Raw genomic sequence first — 26,371 nt, 5'->3', positions numbered from 1 at the left:
CCAAGTCCATATGATCACGTGGTCCTAATACGTTGGGAAGTCATAATCCTCGAATTTTCTGCGAAACTGGTGATTCAGGATACAAGAAACCATCATTTGGATTCTATAAGATCAACTTCTCCATTTTTGAGACATGGTCTAGCAAATCCGGAACTCCGGTAACCAGGTAATCCGGATCAGTCTTATGTGCCATGGATCGGATAGAGGATGAATTTCTTAATCCATAGCAAACGGAATCGTCCAAATCGGTTGAAAACTGACGAAGTTATGGTCATACCAAAACGTGGGTACCCGGGTACCCTGTCGGTACGTTACGGGGTAAAAATATTCAGAAGCCCCTCCCCAAGCCCCCCCTTATTGGATTTTCATTTTCGTACCACCCAAACCTTAATTTTGCCGAGTTTGAAGATGTCACGGAGTTTCAATTTACTGCGATGTTTAGAACCCTAAAAAAATTTCACTTGAAAACGAAAAAGGTACCCGGGTACCCTGTCGGTAACAAAAGGGTTAATCAAATTTCCAAAGATATTCCTAAAAAAATTAAAAGAATATTGAATTTTTAATTAATAATTAAAAGAATATTGAATTTAACTATCATCCTTATTTGCTATGTCATATTTTTAGTTATTATTAATACATTTCAATTGCCTCTGGCAGTTAGAATTTTTTCCTCTGGTTGAATTGAACCATGTAGGAATTACAATGTTTTCAACTTAAACTAAACTTAACCTATTTTTAGTATAAAGGTACAAGGAGTACAAGGAGTTAATCGTTGCAATAGAAGATTGCAACGATTTTTGTCTAAAATTGGAAATTATTTTGTTGGACATTTGTTGCAATGTCTCAATATTAAAAATTCTATGAAGTTCATTGGTACTATACCACGGAGGCAACTTCAGAATCATTTTCAAAATTTTATTTTGAATCCTCTGAAGTGCCTTCTTTCTGGTATTGCAGCAACTAGTCCATATTGGCACAGCATACAACATGGCAGGTCTAAAAATTTGTTTGTAAATCAAAAGTTTGCTCTTAAGACAAAGTTTTGATTTTCTGTTTATAAGTGGATATAGACACTTAATATATTTGTTACATTTGGCTTGAAGGCCTTCAATGTGATTTTTAAAAGTTAATTTTTGATCTAGCAGAAGTCCTAAATATTTAGCTTCGCTAGACCCATTCATAGTGACAATATGTCTGCTAGAAGGTTTCAAATAAGAAGCTCTCGGCTTATGTGGGAAAATTATAAGCTGAGTCTTGGAAGCATTCGGGGAAATTTTTCATTTTTGCAAGTAAGTGGAGAAAATATCCAAACTTTTTTGCAATCTACTACAAATGACACGAAGGCTTCGCCCTTTGGCTGAGAGACCTGTGTCATCTGCAAACAAAGATTTTTGACACCTTGGTGGTAAATCAGGTAAGTCAGAAGTAAAAATGTTATACAAAATGGGCCCCAGTATGCTGCCTTGGGGAACACCAGCTCTTACAGGTAATCTATCAGATTTAGAATTCTGATAGTTTACCTGCAGTGAGTTATCTGATAAATAATTTTGGATCAGTTTAATAATGTACAGAGGAAAATTAAAAGTCATCAATTTTACAATCAAACCTTCATGCCAAACACTGTCAAATGCTTTCTCTATATCAAGAATATCTCGAATATCCTTCAGATTTGTTGAGCCGAATTAAATTCGTTACTCTTAATAACTGATGGGTGGTTGAATGCCCATGGCGAAAACCAAATTGCTCATCAGCAAAAATAGAATTGTCATTAATATAAACCATCATTCTATTTAAAATAATCTTTTCAAACAGTTTACTTATTGAAGAAAGCAAACTGATTGGGCGGTAACTAGAAGCCTCAGCTGGATTTTTGTCCGGCTTCAAAATAGGAACAACTTTGGCGTTTTTCCATTTATCTGGGAAGTATGCCAATTGAAAACATTTGTTAAATAAATTAACCAAAAAGGATAAAGAGCTCTCAGGAAGTTTTTTGATAAGTATGTAGAAAATACCATCATCACCCGGGGCTTTCATATTTTTAAATTTTCTAGTAATAGATCTCACTTCATCCAAATTAGTTCCCAACGAAGGATCAAAAACATTTTCTTGATTGAGAATGTCTTCAAAGCTCCGTGTAACCTGACCTGATCCTCAATTGGACTAGTGAGACCTAGACTAAAATTATGGGCACTCTCGAACTGTTGAGCAAGTTTTTGAGCCTTTTCGCCATTTGTTAATAAAATTTTATTTCCCTCTTTAAGCGCTGGAATTGGCTTTTGAGGTTTTTTAAGAATTTTTGTTAATTTCCAAAAGGGTTTCGAGCTGGGATCCAACTTCGAGACATTATTCTCAAAGTTGGTATTTCTCAGAATAGCGAAACGTTTTTTAATTTCATTTTGCAAATCTCGCCAAATAACTTTCAACGCGGGATCGCGAGTTCTTTGGTATTGCCTTCTTCTCACATTTTTAAGACGGATCAGTAGCTGAAGATCGTCGTCAATAATAATGGAGTTGAATTTAACTTCACATTTCGGAATTGCAATGCCTCTGGCTTCAACAATTAAATTTGTCAAAGATACGAGAACATTATCAATATCACTTTTGGTATCGAGAGGAATATCAACATCAAAATTCCTATCGATATACGTTTTATATAAATCCCAATCAGCTCTGTGATAATTAAAAGTAGAGCTGATTGGATTATAAATGGCTTCTTGTGAAATTTCAAACGTCACAGGAAGGTGATCAGAGTCAAAGTCAGCATGAGTTACCAATTGGCCACACAGCTGACTCGAATCCGTTAAAACTAAATCAATTGTAGAAGGATTTCGACTGGAAGAAAAACAAGTTGGTCCATTGGGATATTGAATAGTATAATATCCCGCAGAACAATCAAATAAAATGTTTCCATTGGAATTGCTTTGAGCATTATTCCGTGAACGGTGTTTGGCATTGAAGTCACCAATTACGAAGAATTTTGATTTGTTGCGAGTCAGAATTTAAAGATCAGCTTTCAACAAATTCTTTTGCTGCCCATTGCATTGAAAAGGCAAGTAGGCTGCAATGAAGGAAAATTGTCCAAAATTTGTTTCAACAGAAACTCCCAAGGTTTCAAAAACTTTGGTTTCGAACGAAGAAAATAATTTATGTTTGATACGTCTATTGATGACAATAGCGACCCCACCACAGGCGCTGTCAAGACGATCATTTCTGTAGATAAATTAATTTGGATCCCTTTTAATGGAGAGTCCTGGTTTTAAATAAGTTTCTGTTATAATGGCAATATGCACATTATGAGCTGTTAGGAAGTTGAATAATTCATCTTAATCCTTACCCTTAAGAGAGCGGGCATTCCAATTTAGAACTTTACACAATTATTTGGATCCATTGAAACGGAGTCCGATAACAATTTTTTGTGTGTACTTTATACCAACCTGAACAGCTTCAGGAATGGTATTTGCTTTGAACATTGCATCAATCATGTGATGCAATTGTTCAGCTAAAAAATCAAAGTCGGAAGCAGTCATGCTACCTGAATCGGCAACATGACCGTTATTTTCCGTTGGGACATGGGTATAAACCTCATTTTGAGAAGAGAAATTTCGTCTACCAGCAGCGATGTTTGCATACGTAGGTACATTGAAAAAATTGGAATTTACTGAAGTGCTTGCTACCCGTTGACGAGCGGCAAAATTTGTTTGTGAATTGTGGTGGGTATATGAATTGCTCGACCGGTAACCGGTTTCGAAATTTGAGCGTTTGAAAAATTTCTACCCGTCGAATCTGGGATCCGATTGGAATTTCCCGTCATCAATTTTGCACGGGAATTCAAAACTTTTTTGCGTGAAGGGCATTCCCAGAAATTGGATTTATGATTGCCCCCACAATTTGCGCACTTAAATTTATTGGAATCATGCATTTAGCATCCATGTGACAATGTTTGGTTCCATGACCCCACTTTTGGCACTTACGGCACTGGGTGGGGTTTTGGAAATTTCCCCCAGGCCTGCGGAATGTTCCCATGTGACACGGACATGGGACATAATACAGGCCTTTTCTAAACTTTTCATATTATTTAGTTCACTTTTGTTAAAATGAACTAAATAAAATTCTTGAGAAATGCCCCTCTGGGAAGTACCAGAGTGGGATTTCTTTTTCATCTTAATTACTTGGACTGGTGAAAATCCAAGTAATTGAGAAATTTCAATTTTAATCTCATCCAGTGATTTATCATCACTGGGGAGACCTTTCAAGACGACTTTGAACAATCGCTCAGTTTTGTCGTCGTATGTGAAGAATTTATGGTGCTTCTCAGTTAAATACTGAAGAAGACGTTTGCGATCGTCGAAGGATCCCGGCAAAACGCGGCAGTCACCCTTCCTAGCAATCTGAAATGAAACCTTGATCCCCTGAAGGTTACTCAAAATCTCATTCCGGAAGCCAGAAAACTCGGCAACAGATACCACAATTGGCGGAATCCTTTGCTTTTTCGCATGAATCGAATCACCTGGGCTAGAGGTATATTCGATTTGCTCAATTTCATCATTAATCAAATCGAACTGATTGCTCAGTTCGATTGGAGAAGAATTATTTCCGATATTAGAGTTAGAAGGAATATCTGAATTCTCCAGCTTCCTTCTATTTTTCCGCGCTTAGGCAGGACGGTCTTGAAACCTTGTTTCTTTGAAGGAAGTGGAGAATTCAGAGACTCCTCCTTCCTCTTGTTTATATTAATGCTCATGGCTGAGCGTGGAGACGTGACCTTCTAAGAGGTTTTTTCCCAGAACGGTGTCCCTGCAGGATTACCACCGCTTGTCGGAATTTTACTTCCGCAAACGGGTCCAACGTAAAACGAAGGCACGGGTTCTTGCAAAGATCGTAACGGGATCAGTGGGTACAAATAGCGCTAAGAAGCACCGTTGAAATTAAAATAGCTTCGGGTAGTATTAAAAACTTCCTTCCGCAAAGAGAAAAAGAACCGCACAGCACGAAAGCACGATGCGGTCTATTGCTCACACGCTGTTAGTAATTGCAAAGGCGCACAATTTCAAGAATCGGTCCTTTGTCAGGACCACTTACTATGCAAAGAGAAGGATTTGATTTGCCGTGTCTGAATTTGATGCTTGAATTTGCGAAAACAAACGATAGCGCGGCAAATATTTTTGACGTAAAGGATTTTTCAAAAGAGCAACCGCTAGTGACCGGAGAATTCTTGGAATCCAGTAAAAGTTTCTAGCATGATTTGAGTTTGGATAGCTGATTTAAAAGGCATATTATTGAGAAATTATATAATATTATCAAAGGAAAATTGACCCGAGACGAACTGCTTTCTAAGTACCAAACATAATCGCTTGGCGTCGGTAAAGAAATCATGGCGTTAGTACTCGAGCAAACAAAAATAGCTCAGTAATATCAAATCTTGATTAGACAGCAAAGTTAGATATGGATATGATTGATATAAGAGATGAAAGATCAGTCCATAATATCAATATTTTTTGCATTAAAATATCATGAGGAGATCAAGTTATGTTATTTATAAGATGTGATTAATTTATTTATCATCAGACTAAGGCCGGAGTGGCCTGTGCTGCACATAAAAGACTTCTCCATTCAGCTCGGTTCATGGCTGCACTTCGCCAACCACGCAGTCTGCGGAGGGTCCGCAAGTCGTCCTCCACCTGATCGATCCACCTTGCCCGCTGTGCACCTCGCCTTCTTGTTCCCGTCGGATCGTTGTCGAGAACCATTTTCACCGGATTATTGTCCGACATTCTGGCTACGTGCCCGGCCCACCGCAGTCTTCCGATTTGCGCGGTGTGAACGATGGATGGTTCTCCCAACAGCTGATGCAACTCGTGGTTCATTCGCCTCCTCCACGTACCGTCCGCCATCTGCAACCCACCATAGATGGTACGCAACACTTTCCTTTCGAAAACTCCCAGTGCGCGTTGGTCCTCCACGAGCATCGTCCAGGTCTCGTGTCCGTAGAGAACTACCGGTCTTATAAGCGTTTTGTAGATAGTCAGTTTGGTACGGCGGCGAACTCTATTCGATCTAAGCGTCTTGCGGAGTCCAAAGTACGTACGATTTCCAGCCACTATGCGTCTCCGAATTTCTCTGCTGGTATCGTTATCGGCGGTCACCAGTGAGCCCAAGTACACGAATTCTTCAACCACCTCGATTTCGTCACCACCGATAGAAACTCGTGATGGGTGGCTCACATTGACCTCTCTTGAGCCTCTTCCTATCATGTACTTCGTCTTCGACGTGTTGATGACTAGTCCAATCCGTTTAGCTTCGCTTTTCAGTCTGATGTAGGCTTCCTCCATCCTCTCAAAGTTACGTGCCATGATATCAATGTCGTCGGCGAAACCAAATAACTGGACGGACTTCGTGAAAATCGTACCACTCGTGTCAATCCCTGCCCTTCGTATTACTCCCTCCAAAGCGATGTTGAATAGCAGACACGAAAGACCATCACCTTGCCGTAGCCCTCTACGGGTTTCGAAGGGACTCGAGAATGCCCCTGAAACTCGAACTACGCACATCACCCGATCCATCGTCGCTTTGATCAACCGTGTCAGTTTATCCGGAAATCCGTTTTCGTGCATTAGCTGCCATAGCTGGTCCCGATCGATTGTATCATATGCGGCTTTTAAGTCGATAAATAGATGATGTGTGGGCACGTTGTATTCGCGGCATTTCTGCAATACCTGACGTATGGCGAACACCTGGTCTGTGGTAGAGCGTTCACCCATAAATCCCGCCTGGTACTGCCCCACGAACTCTCTTGCAATTGGTGTTAGTCGGCGGCATAAAATTTGGGAGAGTACCTTGTAGGCGGCGTTCAGCAATGTGATTGCGCGGTAGTTGCTACAATCCAGCTTATCGCCCTTTTTGTAGATGGGACACACCACACCTTCCATCCACTCCTGCGGCAGAACCTCATCCTCCCAAACCTTGGTAATCACCCAGTGCAGCGCTCCAGCCAGTGCTTTACCACCGTGTTTAAACAGCTCTCCTGGTAGTTGGTCAACTCCAGGGGCTTTGTTGTTTTTCAGCCGGCCGATCTCCTCCTGGATTTCTTGGAGATTCGGAGCCGGAAGTCGCATGTCCTGCGCGCGTGCTCCTGGGTTAATTACCATACCGCCACCGTTGTCTGCCATATCGCCATTCAGGTGCTCTTCGTAGTGCTGCCGCCACCTTTGGATCACCTCACGCTCGTTCGTAAGAAGGTTCCCGTTTATACCCTTACACATATCGGGCTGTGGCACGTGGCCCTTACGTGAACGGTTCAACTTCTCATAGAACTTTCGTGCGTTATTAGCGCGGTACAGTTCCTCCGTCTCTTCACGGTCTCGATCTTCCTGCTGGCGCTTTTTCCTCCGGAAAATCGAGTTTTGTCTGTTCCGCGCCCGTTTGTATCGTGCCTCGTTCGCCCTCGTGCGGTGTTGCAGCAATCTCGCCCATGCTGCATTCTTCTCCTCAACTAACTGCTCACATTCGCCGTCATACCAGTCGTTTCTCTGATCCGGAGCCAGCCCTGCACCTAGTGCAGCGGTTGCGGTGCTTCCAATGGCGGATCGAATATCTCTCCAGCCATCTTCAAGAGATGCTGCGCCTAGCTGCTCTTCCGTAGGGAGTGCCACTTCCAGCTGCTGCGCGTAGTCTTGGGCTAGTCTACCGTCTTGTAGCCGCCCAATGTTAAGCCGCGGCGGACGACTCCGACGCGTGTTGTACACCGTCGAGAGTTTTGAACGCAGACATACTGCGACGAGGTAGTGGTCGGATTCAATATTCGCACTGCGGTAAGTGCGTACGTTCGTGATGTCGGAGAAGAATTTACCGTCGATTAGAACGTGGTCGATTTGGTTTTCCGTTACTTGATTAGGTGATTTCCATGTGGCCTTGTGGATATTCTTACGGGGGAAGAAAGTGCTTCGGACTACCATTCCGCGGGAGGCTGCAAAGTTTATGCATCGTTGGCCGTTGTAGTTCGATACGGTATGCAGACTATCCGGTCCGATGACCGGTCTATACATTTCCTCCCTTCCTACCTGAGCGTTCATGTCACCGATGACGATTTTGACGTCCCGCAGTGGGCATCCATCGTATGTCTGCTCCAGCTGCGCATAGAACGCTTCTTTCTCGTCGTCGGATCTCCCTTCGTGTGGGCAGTGCACGTTGATGATGCTATACTTGAAGAAACGGCCTTTTATCCTCAGCTTGCACATCCTTGCGTTGATTGGCTGCCACCCAATCACGCGTTGGCGCATCTTTCCCAGCACTATGAAGCCGGTTCCCAGCTCGTTGGTGGTGCCACAGCTTTGGTAGAAGGTAGCCGCTCGATGCCCGCTTTTCCACACTTTCTGTCCTGTCCAGCAGATTTCCTGCAGCGCTACGACATCGAAGTTGCGGGGATGTAATTCATCGTAGATTATCCTATCGCAACCTGCGAAGCCTAGCGACTTGCAGTTCCATGTTCCAAGCTTCCAATCGTGATCCTTTATTCGTCGCCTAGGTCGTTGCCGATTGTATCGAGTCGTATTATCTTCTATGTCGTTCGTAATAGTTGGTTTTAAAGGCGGCTTATTGGGCCTGCGCAAACCTCCTGTCTCGTCGGAGGGCCGTCGTGTCAGGGCTGTTTAGCGTCCCACCTAACACCAGGACTTGGGCTTGTGCGCTTTGAGCGGCACACGGTCGCTTTGGCGGAGCCTACTTGCGGATACATGCAGCTTTTTATAGAGGTTTAACAGGGCCCACTGTCAAACCCCACCACATCCTAGGCAGGCACCACAACTCGCAGATGGCCTGGGGAGGGATCGTCAAGCCCTTGGACATAGTCCCTGCTGCCCCCTGCTGCCAAGATGTGATTAATATCATGTGCGATTAGCTTGTTCTTATCCATAGCACATTTTGATATTTAAATCATATTTCGCTGCAAATTTGTTGCCTGCTATTTTGTATCTTATATCAATCAATTCCATATCATGTTTTGCAATTCTGTTCATGGCTTCTGCCCTGGTATCGGTTCGAGCGGCGGTCATCGGCAGGTTGTAGCTGCAGAAAATTTGTACACTTTTATGCTATAAAACCACGATAAACGTAAGGCTGACATCTCACTCCCTCTTTTTTCTCGATCAACCTCCTTTTTTCTTGGGAACGTTTTCGGTGGCCCTAAAAAGGGCCGTTGGATTATTGTCGGTGTGGACGGACGCGCTTCACCTCCGGAGCCGTACAGCATGACAGGTGACAGCGTCCCGTACAATACTTATCAAGAACAAAACTCAGCATATCACAAGTTTCCTAGTAGATGAGTCCGGAAATATGCTTGGCCCCTCCTTTGTCGAGTCCCTTGCTACGACCGGTTATTGTAATGGTAGTGGATGGGTGGATGTGTTTGATCTGTCTCTCACACTGCCTGTCGTCCGCACGGAACGCGAGTTTGAACCGAAATAGCGCGCGTGCAAGACAGCAGCTTTCTTGTAAACAATAAAGTAAAACCATTAGCCCCGCCCCTTTAGAAATAACTGTGCACATTTCATTTATGCATTTCCACATTTACTTTAAGGGCGGAGCCCACTTTTTCATTTTCTCTATGCATAAAAAGACCCGTGTTTCGGCCGCGTGTGTCACATTCACAGAGAGCGGACACGATGGTGTGACTGTGAGCCAGCATAGGAAGCGATCGTCGGGCGGATAGTCGTTTGTGGCGTCATCGATGGTCGAGCTGCGGTGATTGCCCAGCCAACACCAAATCGTATAAGATGTAACATAATGTGTAAAGTGGAAGCGATATACGTACGTCTTGTATGGGGAAGTACTTGTATCGCCTCCACTTTACTTTAAATCGGTTCTTTTGAGGACTATTACATTGGGAAGGAAGTTGCTAGTCTAAAAGGATTCAAATTCTTGGCGTCCTGTGAAATGTTCTAGCAAAATTCTGAGTTTGAATATGTGCTGTTAGTGATTCAAAGTGCATATCATTGAGATCATTAACAATAGAAAATTCACCCGAAACGAACTTCTATGTAAGTACCAAACATAATCGCTTGGCTTCGGTAGTGGAATCTGATGCCATTATCGGTCTGAGCAGGTAGCTGCAGACAAATTTCTTCACTATATGTTATAAAACATCAATAAAAAGAAAAGCTGCATGCAAGTTTTTGAAACGGACTTGCATGGAATATTTTTAAATTAAATTCACTGAACTTAAATTCAAGGAAAACCGAATAGAAAACAATTGTAACTTGCAAATCTGATGAAAATTCATTAAATCAGATGGGCTTATACCGTTTCGGGTATTCATTGACCTTAAATTATGTTTATATACTCTATATACTACAAGAAAGTAATTCGAAAAAATGCCAATTTCTTCAAATTAGCGGTATTAATCTAGCTATATCTCATAATTTGAACGTGTTAGAGCATATCTGAGGACAGATTCGGATTCAGCGAGCCAAACTCTACTTGAGGCACATCAATTGGTTAACTCGCAAACCGAGGACCCGCAAAAGGTTAAATTTTGTTCCCCTGTGTTATTCATGGGTATCGGGCCTTAAAAGGTTTCATACATTGCAATAAATATATCAGATCGCACTTATTTTCCAGAAACGATGGTTACAAACTACGATTATAGCTTCAGAGTGCTGATGCTGAGAAATAGGGAATTCCACAAACGCAATATCTCAATAGAGCGAGAGATCTATTGTTATCGAGAGTAAGAATTTTGCACGAGACCATCACATTTGCACTTATTTATTTACCTATTTTATCATTTTTTGTTACTAGGAAATATCCACAAAAGAAGCCACTGATTCTGATTGACTTAATGCATCTTGACAAATTGAGAACCGGTGACAAAGAGGAATCTAATCTACGCAACATTTGTGGACCTGATTTAAGTCGATTGAGCAAATTCGAATCATTGCTACGATTCCTACGAAACCAATGTAAAGCCGAGCTCGTATTTTTCGTTGACGGTCCCCATTCTGGCGATGTCTATGAGGAATGTTTCCGCAGTGTTAAAGTGGATAGGAAAGATGAAAGATACGCAAACGATATTGAATTGATCGATATAATTGAACGAGGTGAATACCATGGTCAAAGGCATGCTCCGACTGATCGCATCCTTTTCCATTCTATAAAGACGATGGCCGAAAGGTATGGTACTTTATGGTACGCATTGACCAATTCAAGGAAATTGGAAATCGCAAAATATGCTGTAGAGCATGCTGCATTGGCCATCATAGCAAAATCGAGCGATTATCTACTCTACGTTGGTAAGTATTGTGGAACATTTTTTCCCAAAAGGGGAAATCGACGATTTACTCTCAAGCTCTCTTATATGCTCTTTTTTACTTCCTTCTTACGTTTGATCCTTTCTTATTCCTTCTTTACTCTTATTTCATCTTTCTCTCTTATTTGCATATTCTTTCTCTTTTCTACTTCCTTCTTATTTTAGATTCCTCCTTATTCCTTTCTTTTTCCTTCTTTCTTCATTCTTCTGTTTTCTTTCTTCTTCCTCCTTTCTAACCTTTTCCTTCTCACTTCTCCTCTCCTCTCCTCCTTCCACCTCTTACTTCCCACTTCTCACTATTCTCGGTTCACACTTCTCACTACTCACTTTTTACTTTTCATTTTTATTACTCACTTCTCACTACTCATTTCTCACTTTCATCTATTAACTTCCCACTTCTCACTACTTATCTCTCACTTCTCACTATCCATTTCTTACTCCCCACTTCCACTTCTCATTACTCAGTTCTCACTATCAATTCTCACTTCTCATTATTCTCTGCTCACTTGTCACTTTCCATTTCTCCCTTTTCAATTTTCACTGCTCACTTCTAATTATCACTTTTCACTACTCATTTTCTTTCTCGCTTTTCAATTCTCACTTCTCTTTATCACTTATAATTGTTTACTTCTCACTTATCACTACTCATTTCTCACTTTCAACTTCTCACTTTTTCACTTTCCACTTACTCACTTCTTCCTTCTCATTTTTCACTTCTCACTTCTGATTAATTATTTCTTACTTATCACTGCTCAATTCTCACTATTCATTTGTCTCTTATCATTATGCACTTCTCATCTTTCACTTCTCATATGTCATTACTCACGATTCGCTTTTCGATTCTCACTTCTCACTGAGTTATTTTCATGATGAATAAGTTCCGTCAGAATCCGCCCTTCCCGCTATTTCCCCACGCACGGGGGTCACCAGTTAGTCTGCTGCCCTGCCCTTCGCTGCCTCGAAGAGAATGGTTACGTTGTTCAACAACGTTTCCCATGCAGCCGTGTCTTATCTACAACCTTCCCATATATTCATCGTACTGTCAAATTTCAAATAAACTAATCGGTGAATTAGGTCAAAGTTTAACTATGACAAACAGACAAACAGAATTATTGCTCATTCACAAATTACATAACGCTCTAAGGGGTGGGTGGGTACCCAATATTCCGTTACAAAATGTTACGACTTGTCTAGGGGGTGGGTGGGTTTGTTCAGTTCTGGTACGGTAACGAATGATATAAAAAATAAAATCACTAATTATATTCAAATTTGACAGCATTATTATTTACTATGTAGAAAGTTAAGGTAGAGTTCATTAAAAATATCAATTAATATTTTTCTGTGAATTTTTAGTCCGACGTTACGCGTCACCGATGGAGGTGGGTGGGTATAGAGGAAATGTTACAAACAAGTCACATAGGGGTGGGTGGGGGTTCAAATCGGTGTTTTTTTGCGTTATGTAATTTGTGAATGAGCCCATAGTTCATTTTTTCTCTTTCCTTTAACTATCTCTATCCTTTATTGCAATTACGAAGGTTTTTTTTTATTTTTTCCGTCAATATGTTTAACTGTATCATTTGTAACTAAAATACCAGCACAGCCTGCCTGTAGAATTAATGAGCTGCTTGAAAGGGAGTCCATAACTCAGCTTAGGATAATAACTGCACCAATGTAATGCTAAAAAACCCAGATTAATCCACCTAGCAGTGATGATGCCTTTCTCGTGCATTATAAAATATATTGAAAAAATCACATTAGAAAGGTCAAAAAAAAGCTCTTTAGGGAATAGATCACATTTTTCGATCATTTTTAATATTTTTGCCTTGCCACCATTCAAAAAAATTGTTCTTTGGATTTTCAAGGGGACCTTTGGGGAAAAACAATGTTTTTCAATAATTCCGAAAAGCAATGATCAGGCCCATTTCCAATAGCAAACAATTCCCCGTCGAATGCAACTTGTTGCGAGTAAATCGGATAATTCTAAGTTCTAAAAAGTGTGCCTACAAAATTTGTACACATACACAAAAAAACAGACGTCACCTCAGTTTGTCGAGCTGAGTCGATCGGTATATAACACTATGGGTTTCCGGGCCTTCTATCAAGTTTTTTAGCAATCATATAGCCTTTCGGTACAACTTTGTTGTACGAGAAAGGAAAAAATGCATATGTTACAAATATGCGATCGTGCGGTAGTACAATGATTAGCGATAGTAAATACAATGATTAGCGCAACGGCGCGTTTTGAAAAATACATATGGATTAAAATTCGATATGTTTCCAACTTTCCTGATTCCCACGTAGTGTTTTTTCACCAATGTAATATTAAAGTTCAATCATACTACATAGTTGTATGTCATACATTGATTTTGCATCCCTTTGTGTAATAATTGTACAAGTACATTTGTGAAAATGAAACCAACAATTCACATAAATATAAATGAAAAAAAGCCGCATAATATGGAAATAAGGAGGTGTATGAAAACGAACGTTAAGTTCAAATCACCCATATGCCCAAACTACACCATCATTCCACCCAAACAAAAAGCAGTTAGCCTTAATGACACGCCTCTTCTTTCCTTCCAAAGCATGAAACAAAATGGCAGCAAACGTAACGAGCGCACGAGAAAGCATGTACGTAGGTATGCGATTTTTATTTCCAACGACGAAACTTTTACAGCTGTGTTGAGGCGGATGAAGTCATCGGCTTCGGGTCTCTAGCGCGTGTGTGTTCGTCCATTAGTTTTCGTGTTCCACATTTGAAGCTTTGGAAAACTTTGCTTGAGAGGTTAGCATCATCAATAAAGCACGAAAGAAGCAACACAAACATTCATGCTGTCAGTTATATACACGGTGCGAAATTTATTCACCGCATGCAGAAATGCTACACCCTTAATTTGTTTTACTCAATATTGTGCGGTTACATGCTAAGTTTTTTTAAACTTTATTAAGTGTTATTTTAATCTCCAGATTATGTTCAACACCGTACTTGCTAAATGGACACGGTCGGTTAAAGTAGCTGTTCCTTAAATAGTTCGTTAAAGTAGTCGCTAGATTATTCGCTGTTGGTTTGAGCGAGACAGAGTATATGTCAAAAAAAAAAAATTAACCAGCAATCTGCGGTGTATTGTTCGAAATGAACGTTTATCAGCAATGGACTTTCTGCTGTACTATAGATCTCGCATAATTTATCAAAAGGACCTAAGTAACATTTTTTTCATGAATTAATTTGAGTACTGCAATCAACAGAACAACATGAAAGCTATTGCGATTCTTTTCTAAAATTAGCATACTGGCTCACCAGTTACGCGCCGGGTCCCATGCGCCGAGTTGTGCGCCATGCAAAAAGTAAATAAACCAATGTCAAATAGATGTGAGCTTTCGGTAAGCTTTTCCACATTCGCTTGTAAGGTATGTAGCATATTGTCGTCCCTTTACGAAAAGATATTTTAAGTGAAATTGTTCGAGGTTTAGTAGTTTTTGCTTTTCTTTCGCCTGTGTTGCGTTCAGGATATTGTTTAAGTGGATATTAGTAGTGCAATTATGTTTAATTTGTGATGTAATATTCTACACTTAAATTGAGTAAAGTACCATAATATGACACAATACCTTAGCGGCGCACAACTAAGCGAGGCAGAGGTGAATGAGCAAAATGCTATAATATCTCGAGAATCACAATATTGATTGCAGTATTCAAATTAATTCATGAAAAAAATGTTACTTACGTCCTTTTGAAAAGTTAAGCGAGAATTCATGAAAAAAGTTTACTTAGGTCCTTTTGAAAAGTTATGCGGGAAATGTAATAAAATGCGTAAAGCCAAAATAGAGCTTTTTGGGAACTTGCAAGTGTTCTGATTGTTTAAGTTGACTTTTTGTAAATTTATTGGTCAATATTTAAGAAATGCAGTTAAAAGAAAAGTGCATACTTAGTTTATTCAAATTTGATTCAGACTATCTTTTGAAAAGGGTCAAACTTGTTTTTACTGATTTTTTCAAATGGATATAATCGAAAAACGACCCTTCCTACAAAAAAGTGTTGTATGGGTGACTATCGCAAAATCAGTCAAACTTTCTAATAAAACTTTTTGAAAAACTCAAAATTGAACCCTACACTAAAAAAAATCGATTTAAAAAATTAAAAGTCGATTTGCAAAAAAACGCCCTTTTCGATTTGGACGAAATTTTGTCTCAAGATAGGTGATTATGTTCCCTACCAACCGTCCATACATCGCAAGCTGGGCACTTTGAAGGGAAAAAATTTTTTCTAACAAAAACTTTTTCTTGACGGAATTGATTTTTTCAGTGTCTTTAAGGGGTGGATTTAACATATGTATACATAATATACTCATATTAAGTATTCCTGTACAGTCAGGCAGAGTACAATGTTTTGGTCGTAACTGGTCGCAACTAAAGAAGCTAATAATGGAATATAATATTTTTTTGAAGATATAAACCCCTTCTTAATATTACTCTTAATTTAAAAACAAACTATATTTAGTGACTAAATTAGACAATGTATCATAAAAATAGATTTGCTTGGGGTTCTATAACGATGGCTTTCATTGGTTTAATTTCAGATGAAAATACACTGAAAATAATTCCGACAAGAAAAAGTTTTTGTTAGAAAAACTTTTTTCCTTAAGAGTGCCCAGCTTGCGATGTATGGACGGTTGGTAGGGAACATAATCACCTATCTTGAGACAAAATTTCATTTAAATAAAAAGGGCGTTTTTCGCAAATCGACTTTAAAATTTTCAAACTGATTTTTTTTCAGTGTATGTCACAATTTGGATTGTTTGCGATATTTTCACTAGAAAGTTTGACTGATTTTGCGATGGTCACCCATACAACACTTTTTGTGGGATGCGTCGTTTTTCTATTATATCCATTTGAAAATATTAGCAAAAAAATTTCAGCTCTTTTCAAAGGATAGTCTAGATTAAATTTGGAAAAACATTTTTGTTTTCATTTCGGATCATCTGGTGATTTTTCATTTCTTATTTTTCATTTCTTACTTCTTACTTTTCACTCCTCACTTCGCACTTCTCACGTCTCACTTTTCACTTCTCACTGCTCACATCGGCCCATAGGGGAAAGAAATGGCAAAAATGACGCTTAACTTTTAAAAAGAACATATGTCACCTTTTATTCATGAATTAATTTGGGTACTGCAATCAAAAGCTATCATATTGGTCTGTTGATCGCAATATTAAAATTCATTCATGAAAATATGTTTCTTAGGTCATTTTGAAAAAATAAACGAGAATTTTCAGTGTATACATGAAATCTTAAAATAGGTACTTTTTAACTCATTAATGGGTTTCTATGTTTCTTTGTGAAGTTTTTCTTCCGTGTAAGCTGTGTATTCTATGCTGTCAGTGTGCCGGTTTCGAATAAATTGTGTCTTGGGAGAACATAACCTAGAAAATCGATAGCTTATTTGTTACGAAATAATGATGTCTCATAACTCTTTGAATATTTACTATTTTTTGAGAAGTGCCATCATTATGAAACTCAATAGTGAACAAGAAGAAAACATTCCCCATCGAATGCAATTTGTTGTAGCAAAATCGATTCAGGTTTAGTACTAGAAAAATTGGCTAATGTTTCAATGTGCACACACATACGCACACACACACACGGACACACACACGGACAGACAGACATTTGCTCAGTTTGTCGAGCTGAATCGAATGGTATATAATACTATGGGTCTACAAGCGCTCTATAAAAAGTACGTTTTGGGAGTGAAATGAAAGCCTTTCTGGTACAACTTTGTTGTACGAGAAAGGCAAAAAAGAAAATAAATTGAATTGAAAAAAACAGATCTATGTGAAAAAGGATTCAGAAGGAATTTGAATTTTTGCATCCAAGAACTCATTTAGTCTTTCTATGAGTGGGATGAGAGGATGTCGATTATTTTCACGTGTATTGACCATGTAATTCAAATGGGAGCGATTAACAAATTTAACCTAACTCCACTTCCTAAAATTCGTGAAGCGGTGAGGAGCTGCATTTGTGTACAATCACAGAATAGACATGCTCTTCTTAGCCGTGCGGTAAGATGCACGGCTACAAAGCAAGACCATGCTGAGGGTGGCTGGGTTCGATTCCCGGTGCCGGTCTAGGCAATTTTCGGATTGAAAATTGTCTCGACTTCCCTGGGCATAAAAGTATCATCGTGTTAGCCTCATGATATACGAATGCAAAAATGGTAACCTGACTTAGAAACTTCGCAGTTAATAACTGTGGAAGTGGTTAATGAACACTAAGCTGCGAGGCGGCTCTATCCCAGTGTGGCGATGTAATACCAGTAAGAAGAAGAAGAAGAAGAACATGCTCTGTATTTCGTAACGTATTTTCCTAAGAGGCTTCCATTTTATTCCAGATAAAATTCAAATCAAAATATGGGACATGGCATTTCTGGATGTGAATACAATGACGGTGTCAGAGATGGATCATCTTACAGTATGCCGCAGGATGGGACTAATAACGGCTGAAAAACGACGCCTCATGGCAGCTTTACTCCCAGGCTCTGTAATGGGATTGCATGTTCTTGGTGATGACGTCACCAGAGTGTACGACCTAGTTCAGGCTACGCCAGAGAAGATTACTGCAGACGTTTATCGCGATATTGCCAACAGACTGTTTGGTTCAGAAGATAAGGCCAATGAATTACAGAAAGCTTGCGAAGTTATTTACGATACGGTTAGTTAGGATATTTTTTGTTTGTGATTGATTCATGAAGTTTTCTGTACTTACAGGGAAAGATGCAACTGTCTGTCCAAGAGAAAAATATTGATTACTCGTACGATGTATTGGCCAATCGCACAACAACGTTTACGCTGATGTTGAATGATCTGCGCTATTGGGAGTCGAGAGACATCGATTTGTATAAGCTTGTGGTCGACTGCCATGGCAGAATGGCTGGGTTGGTGTTGAAGCGTGCTGGCTTGCCTTGTGAGCCGGATACTATGCGTCGAATGAGAATCAAGCGAAACCATGAAGAAATATTTGGGTATCACTTGATCAAAGTTGTTTATCCATCGTTCGAGGTGAACGTTAGATCAGATGATTCAACAGAATCAATCAGTGAATCAAACATAGAGTGCCTTAAATTTGTGCTAGATTTGGCTTATTTGTCGATGGATCGCTTAATTCTTCTGGTAGATAATCGGCCTGATGATAAGCAGTCGAAACTACTGGACTATGTTACGGTTTATTTTATGGTACAAGTAAGAATTCAATTTGTTTTTATTTTTCAAATATTGATGATAAATACTAATTTTTATTTACCATTCTGAACAGAAAAATCTGGTCACATCGGACATGGCGGATGTAATTTTGTTGACCATCGAACAATATTCCAGCGATGACGAGGGCTTGAAGCGCACACCCTCAAACATTAACATGGAGGCGTTTCATGCAACTTTCATGTATGTCCGTTGGAGGTTTTACATCCACAATATACTGAACATCTGCGAATTTCCATCGTTCTGTATTGTAAGTATTGTTCTTTTGATCTACATTTTCATACCCCAACTAAGAGGTGATACACATGTATCAAGTAACATGTAACAAGTATTACGCTCAACCCTCTTTTTACCTCATTTATTGGGGGGACGTAAACCGAATGTAAAAAGAATTTTTGCTAAAATTTTTTGGTATTTCACTTAATTTATTTATCGTTGGATACTTTTAAATACATCCACTTGCGTCTTACATGAGGTATTGTAAGATCTCTCCAAATCCATCCATATGAGATGTTATAACATCTCCAAATTGTCCTGGAGTTTGAATCAAATGGTCTACCGAATCAACCAAGGCTTCGATGATGTCCCCATCCGCGTCAACCCAATTTTGTCTTCTGAGTATTAGTCTTTCACTTACGTCTCAAATACAAGCATATGAGATGTTGTAAGATGTCCAAATTGCCCTGGAGTTTAAATCAAATGGTCTATTGCAGAGGTTCTCAAACTTTTGGATATGCGACCCACCTAGCAGAATCCCATATTGCTAGCGACCCACCAGTTACCAAATGCATTGATTTTGTGAAATTAGATAAAAATAAGTTCTCGTTAGAATCGACAAATTATAATAAATTGCTTTTTATCCCATCATTGTATTTGTCAAAATTTCGTCAATTTTTTTAATTGGATTTGAATTGGATTTGGATGGGATTTGAATTGAATTTGGGTTGGATTTGGATTGGATTTGAAATTTATTCAGATTGGATTTCGATTTGATTAGAATTAGATTTGGATTGGAGTTCAATTAGATTTGGATTGGATTTTAAATAGATTTAGATTGGATTCGAATTGGATTAGGATTGGTTTTGGATTGGGTTCGGGGCTTAGATTTGGATTGTATATGACTTCTTTCTACTTGCCCAAATATCGTATAACAAAAGAAAAGGCCGTTGATCTCGTCAGGTTTGTTGTTCTTCAATCATCCAATCATTACTTAGATCCTAATTCAAAATATGTAATAGATTTGTGGGACAAATTAGTAACAAAATTATTAATTAAGATTTGTGTTTCGTGACCCACCACTGAACAGCCCACGACTCCCCTGGGGGTCGCGACCCACAGTTTGGGAACCCCTGGTCTATTGAATCAACCAAAGCCTTCATGATGTCCCAAGCCGTGGTATCAACTCAATTATGTCCTCCGAGGAGTTGTCTTTCATTTGCATCTTAAAACAAGACATATGAGGTGTTGCAAGATCTGGGGACATCATGGAAGCCTTGGTTGATTCGGCAGACCATTTGATTCAAACTCCAGGACGATTTGGAGATTTTACTTCATCTCATATGTCTGCATTTGAGACGCAAGTGAAAGAATACTCGGAGGACATAATTGGGTTGATTCGGCAGAACATTTGATTTAAACTCATTTTGGAGGTCTTACAACATCTCATATGCCTGGATTTGAGACACAAGTGAAAGAAAAATACTCGGAAGACATAATTGGGTTGATACCGCGGCTGGAGACATCATGGAAGCCTTGGTTGATTCGGTAGACCATTTCATTCAAACTCCAGGACGATTTGGAGATCTTACTACATCTCATATGTCTGGATTTGAGACGCAAGTGAAAGAAAAGCAGTGTTACGATAGACGGGGATACCTTCGAGGTGGTCGAGGAATTCGTCTACCTCGGATAACAATCTTAGTCGTGAAATACGATGGCGCATCATCTGTGGAAGTCGGGCCTGCTACGGGCTCCAGAAGAAACTGCGGTCAAAAAAGATTCGCCACCGCACCAAATGTGTCATATATGAGACGCTTATAAGACCGGTTGTCCTCTACGGACATGAAACATGGACAATGGACTTGCAAGCACTCGGAGTATTCGAGAGATGGGTGCTTAGGACCATTGTTGGCGGTGTGCAAGAAGACGGAGTGTGACCACGAGCTCGCCCAACTCTACGGCGAACCCAGTATCCAGAAGGTAGCTAAAGCCGGAAGGGTACGATGGGCAGGACATGTTGCAAGAAAAATAATATACAATACAATAAGGAAATTCGAAGATCTAAAAGGATAAACTGGAGGCACCAGAGTGTAAAATAATCGAAATTTTTTGGTAAACTTCATCTTCCTTCACTTGCTTCATGAAGTTGAATATTTCATGCTCCGGGAGGCACACTTGTGAGAACATTGAAAGTACTCCAGTAGCTGCTAGATTGCAGAAAGTCCTTGCTAAAGATCACACAAATGGTCTTGGGACTATTAAAAAAGACAACGGGTCTTTTACCAAGACAAGTTATGAAGCATTAGAAGTAATGATGCAAACACTCTTCATCATTAACACACATGAAGACCAGAATGCATTTGTTATGCAAACTAGTGTAAATGAAGCCAGGAGAGATATTCAACAAACGAATAATGACACTGGGATGAATTACACCAGGAGCAATGCTGGCGCTCTGGCCAATGAAATATGTATTTACTGAACAGAAAGTTGAATGGGCGATTGATTCTTTTGAATCCTTCCAAGCGCCAGGTAGGGATGGAATCTTTCCTGTAGTGCCTCTGAAGGGAAAGCAATCTTAATCATTATAATAAAAATAAAGAAAAAACTGATGGATGAGTATATAAAATCATTTTATTTAACGAAAACTCCTCTAAGCAAAAATCAGTTTGCATATCAGGAGGGCAAATCTTCAGTAACAGCGCTTCACAAGCTAGTTACAAAGTTGGAAAGATCTTTAGAAGCGAAAGAAATCTCACTTGCAGCGTTCCTTGACATTGAAGGAGCATTCGATAACACATCTCACAGTTCAATGAAGAATGCTATGTTGAAACGAGGTTTCGATTAGCGAGATGTTATCAAAAAGAGAAATATCAGCCAACCTTCGAAGGTCATCAATTAGTGTAAGAGCAGTAAAAGGGTGTCCCCAAGGAGGCGTACTATAACCACTATTGTCGTCTTTAATTGTTGATGATTCTCTCAAACAACTGGAGGCTCGATGCTGCGAAATAGTTGGCTTCGCGGATGTTATAGTTATATTGTTGAGAGGAAAATATGACTGTGTTATTTCTAACCGAATGCAAATTGCCCTAAATTCCATCACACTAGGCTAGATGTACCAGTTGTGGCTATAGCACCAGTTGTCGCACTAGTGCTTTATATGCCAAATGGCCATTCAAATCACCGCAAACCAAGTTCATATCGATAAAGCATATTCATATGATACGATAACACCTTTGATTTCCTCCAAAACAAGCAAAGCATAATTGTAAAAATTGATTTTGCTTAATTTTCGACGTCCTTTGCACCAGTTGTCGCACTAGTGGTCCCTATTTGGCCTATCCCATAAGAAAACAAAGGAATTTGCCAAATAAGGAACCAAAATTAAGAATAGTGCCACAACTGGTGCATGCGTTCTTATTATAGATTAATCAATTTTGAGGATAATAACAAATTGTATTGTGGTTTTCACAGTTGTTCTAAGGAACAAGAAGTAAAACCTTTCGCTTGATATATAAAGTCCACCCACATGCCTTCTACTTATTTTTTAAAAAATAGTTGTTCTTATGTATGGCGACACCCACCATATGTGTGAAAAAGAAGGATTAAACATATCCTTCAAAGGCCACATTGGTGGCATTTACAAGGAGAAGAAATCATTCTTTTCCTACTTTAAATTTGAAAGGAGCAGATTTGAAACTTTCAAACTTAGTCAAGCACCTTGGAGTTAGACTTGACATTCAGCTGATCAAATGCGGCATATATCACAATAGATCTAACAAATGGTCGCAGTGATTAGAATATCCAACAAGGGAAAAAATGAAGAGTGCTTTTACATCGGTCCCCTTTTCGGTCACGTACTGACGGATAAATCTGTTTAGCTGTTTGGTGTGTTGTAAACTTCTCCAAAGAGTTATCAAAAGTTTAAAACAAACCAATACCGAAAGAAAAAGAAGGACTGATGACTTTGGGAAGATCCATTAATTACGTAAACCAAAAATTGAGCATTTTCAACCCCCCTCCCCCTGTCACACTTTTTGTATAGAACATCTAAAAATTTTGTATAAATCGTCACACTTCGTTTAACCCCTCTTCCTTCTCTAAACATTACGTAATTTGTGGATGCTCCCTTTTCTGGGGAGCAGAAAATAGCCCACACATGACATTTCTTTATCGAAAACCAGGAAAATATCAACACTTTTAACAGGATTAATCTGTTTTTTTTACAGGATAATGAAGCTCATCTTGATGGGGTCATGATGCAAAATCTGTACCAGTCGTTCGTAAGAAACCCACAATCGCTCCAGGAGTACAACATTGAAGCGGTTCGCGCTAACCGCCTCCATGATTGAATAACGCTTGTTTCTGTTTCATCAGTGTTATGCTTCTGTACAATCTATATTTTAACAATAAAATATAACAAAATGAGTTTGATGTGTGGTTCTTTCCAAATGTAGTAGTCAGGTTGAAATATTCAATAGCCAACGCCGGTGTGCTTCTTAGTACTGATAAGTTTGTTCTGATCCTTCTCTTTTCTGGCCTGATATCGAACCACGTTGTAATTGTAGAAGAAGTTTTTGCCGTACTCGAACGAGGCGATCATAATGGCGCAAGCGGGGGCGACCTTCACCAATCGCGGTGTCAATCCAGCAAACAGACCTTTGATTCCGTTTCTGACATACACGTTGCGCATCGTTTCAAACGTCCCTGCGCTTCTCTGTGGTTTTAATTTTTCGCCATTCTCCGCGTATAGGAACTTCTCACCAAACTCGATTTGCTGGTGGGTCTTTACCACATCGAACGGCACAGTGAGAAATGCCGCGACGCCGCCGGATACAGCGCCGCCAGCGAAGCTGAACCAAAACGTGGGTTGTGTTACGTTCCATTGCTTTTTTATCGTTTCATACGTTGTCCAGTAGATGGCACTAAATGGAACGTCCCTTAGAATTGTAGGAAAGTATCCATTCCACAGTCCCAAAATTCCCTGCATTCTAAGCATACTGCGAAAGCCTCGCCCAACCTCTGTGTAGCTTATTTTCTCAGACTGCATCTTTGTGCGGATGAGCTCCAAGGGGTTTACAATAGTAACGGCCATTACCCGTGCCGATGCTCCAGCAATCAGTGGAAGCCAAAAAGGTAGCTCTGTGGATTTATCTCTGTTTCGGAGGTACAGTTCCTTCAGCCGCAAACGAAACTGCTCATAGGCGACAAAATAGATTACGGTTGTCGGCAACGCTAGTACCAGTGTTGGGCTCAACCCGGACCATAATGACTTCACACCCTCGTGGTGACTGATTTTGACGAACGCATCCACCGTACCGGTGAAATGGAGCTTCGGTTTGGCAAATGTAGTTCCGTTTGGACCACAGGGACATAGATGGTCCATCAGACCATTGCAGTACAGGTAACATTTGTTTGAAATCATCAACTTTTGCTGTGTTTGTAGCCGAGTTTTAACAACATCCAGCGGGGTCACTGAAATACACAAATCAAACTCTTAGTTTACTCTTTCTCTTGGATATTGATTTTATGGGCGATAGTACAGATGCGTGTGAAAGGCAATAAAGACTTTACTCACACCAACTGCGGCCATACTAAATTACTATCATGCACTCTTTTTTATTATCATCGGGAAACAATTTCATCATTCGACAGTTAAATTTCAAATTAATTATTTTCTACTACATCGCGTAATTGTTCAAATTATTGCATACATGCTGCGCACTACTCATAATATTATTCAAATACATGGTAATTGGTGCTTTATTATATTACATTTCTATAGAAATAAAAACTAATCAACTACATTCGAGCATGGTTGGCCCTGAACGCAACTAATACTAGGTAGGTGCATATCATGAATGGTTAGAAGCACGTCAATAACATCAAAATACTTACTGAACAGCGAAGTAACCAGTGCTCCACTGCAGGAGGACATAATTTGTTGGTACGGCCGGATCCGGAAACGACTATCATCCATGTCGACTCCCGGTGCCGGCAGAGGAGATTCGGTACGAGAACCCATATCGGTCATCGTTATTTTGCGGTATATAGGTGGTTTATAGTCGTCAAGAAGTTGACTCAACAAAATATCAACTATCAAAATACGCGACTCCGCACAAAAACTAACAGAAACTGACAGTCATTTTAAGTTTTCTTCTGAATTATTGTGCTGTTGCTAGACGGTTCAGTTTCTCACGACTGATAAGTGAGCGATCTTCTTCGCCACAATGCGGTGATAAAAACTAACACAGCTTATCACGCACGCTCATTGCACAAAATGCATGCGTAACAACAAAGCACTCAGCACTTCACAGCCCAGCAGTCAAAATTATAAACGCGTGTCGATGAAGAAGAAAACAAAAAACCCAGATTAATCCACCTAGCGGTGATGGTGCCTTTCTCGCGCAAAAAGATAATTCGCGAAGTCGAAGCAAAATTCTTCACACAAACAATGACAGTTCTTTATGGGTTTTTACAGTAGAGCAACAGAGAGGAGGAGATGGCGGCCATGTTTCACTCAAACTCTGACAGATAGCAATGGGATTTCCCATAGGAGGGAAGAGCAGAATTTGCTTCGACTTCGCGAATTAATGTAGCCTTTACGCTTACACCTCGATGATGTACAAGAAAGGCAAAACAGTTACACCGTCTAATGTTATGATAGAAAATTTACACTAGTAGACGACAGATGGCGCTGCCAAAAGTTTCTCGAATTTCCTCACATACACGGACAGACAGACATTTGTTCAGCTCATTGAGCTGAGTAGAATGGTATATAACACTATGTGTCTCCGGGACTTCTATCAAAATTTCGAATTTGGAGTGAAATGATAGCCTTTCGGTACTACTTAGTTGTACGAGAAAGGCAAAAACGAAAAAACAAAACCTGACGTATTAACACGTTAAGATAAATTTGCTAATTAAGGGTACTTTCTCAATCAACGCTGAGGGGCATTGTTAGAGGCTAAAATTAGGTAAACTTTTCTCGTGATTGAGTAAAATTTACCTAATCATATGTTATTCGGCTATCTTGATACACTTCCTTTTGTTGGTAATTTAAAAAAAAATATCTTTTTAGGTCGTGTGCGTTTAAATAATAATAGGCCCTTTAAAATGTTTTATCATTTTTGACAGCGACATTACCTTGTTTGAACATGTATTTTGTTCCTTGTTTACTTTTTCACTCTTTTTCATTCGCGATTGAATTTTGGGCAATGAATAGATACTAGGGTAAAGGATGTATTTTGGACCACCCTTACGGGAGCTCTTATTTTGGACCACCAAGAGGAATTTGCACTCAGTGGTCCAAAATATGAGCCGTCGAACTGGTGGTCCAAAATACCTCCCTTACCCTAAGGTGAGGAAGAACGCCAAATGCATGAATGTGGAATTATCCAGATTTCCACGCTCGGTAATGGCGGCTTGTCGGTGTACAAAAATCAATCGGTCACTGTACTGTTTGACACTAGCTGGAGGAAAAGTCACTGCCGAAAAGGCCTTTTTTCCCTTCCCCTCACCCAGGAACGCCAGTGGGCTTTCCTCCAGCTAGTGTCAAACAGTACAGTGACCAATTGATTTTTACCCACCGATAAGCCGCCAT

At 39.8% G+C, this 26,371-nt stretch overlaps 2 protein-coding genes across 6 annotated transcripts in view; one reads left to right on the top strand and one right to left on the bottom strand.

Moving 5' to 3' along the window:
* Window positions 1-23,197, top strand: part of LOC134225361 (mannose-1-phosphate guanyltransferase beta-like) — a 43,723-nt gene extending 20,526 nt beyond the window's left edge. For 2 of the 5 annotated variants that reach the window (XM_062705357.1, XM_062705356.1), the window contains 6 exons: window positions 10,612-10,720; window positions 10,792-11,282; window positions 17,685-18,004; window positions 18,061-18,531; window positions 18,605-18,799; window positions 22,998-23,197. In XM_062705357.1, the coding sequence (XP_062561341.1) occupies window positions 10,617-10,720; window positions 10,792-11,282; window positions 17,685-18,004; window positions 18,061-18,531; window positions 18,605-18,799; window positions 22,998-23,120 (1,704 nt within the window). In that variant the 5' untranslated portion in view covers window positions 10,612-10,616 and the 3' untranslated portion in view covers window positions 23,121-23,197. Of the gene's footprint in view, window positions 1-10,371; window positions 10,518-10,593; window positions 10,721-10,791; window positions 11,283-17,684; window positions 18,005-18,060; window positions 18,532-18,604; window positions 18,800-22,997 lie in introns of those variants that run through there. The other 3 variants (XM_062705358.1, XM_062705360.1, XM_062705362.1) reach the window with 3 other exon arrangements.
* Window positions 23,128-25,123, bottom strand: LOC134225362 (probable mitochondrial glutathione transporter SLC25A40). Its single transcript, XM_062705364.1, has 2 exons — window positions 24,667-25,123; window positions 23,128-24,243 (listed from the first exon to the last, which is right to left on the bottom strand). Exons 1-2 carry the CDS (start codon window positions 24,800-24,802, stop codon window positions 23,243-23,245), a joined length of 1,137 nt encoding a protein of 378 aa, XP_062561348.1. The 5' UTR covers window positions 24,803-25,123; the 3' UTR covers window positions 23,128-23,242.
* Between the last annotated feature and the right edge of the window lie 1,248 nt (window positions 25,124-26,371).

This window comes from Armigeres subalbatus, chromosome 3 (genome assembly GCF_024139115.2).
Source record: "Armigeres subalbatus isolate Guangzhou_Male chromosome 3, GZ_Asu_2, whole genome shotgun sequence".
In the NCBI taxonomy this organism is placed as follows: domain Eukaryota; kingdom Metazoa; phylum Arthropoda; class Insecta; order Diptera; family Culicidae; genus Armigeres; species Armigeres subalbatus.
Note: the sequence above shows the minus strand (reverse complement) of the source record. Positions and strands in the feature narration are given on the sequence as shown.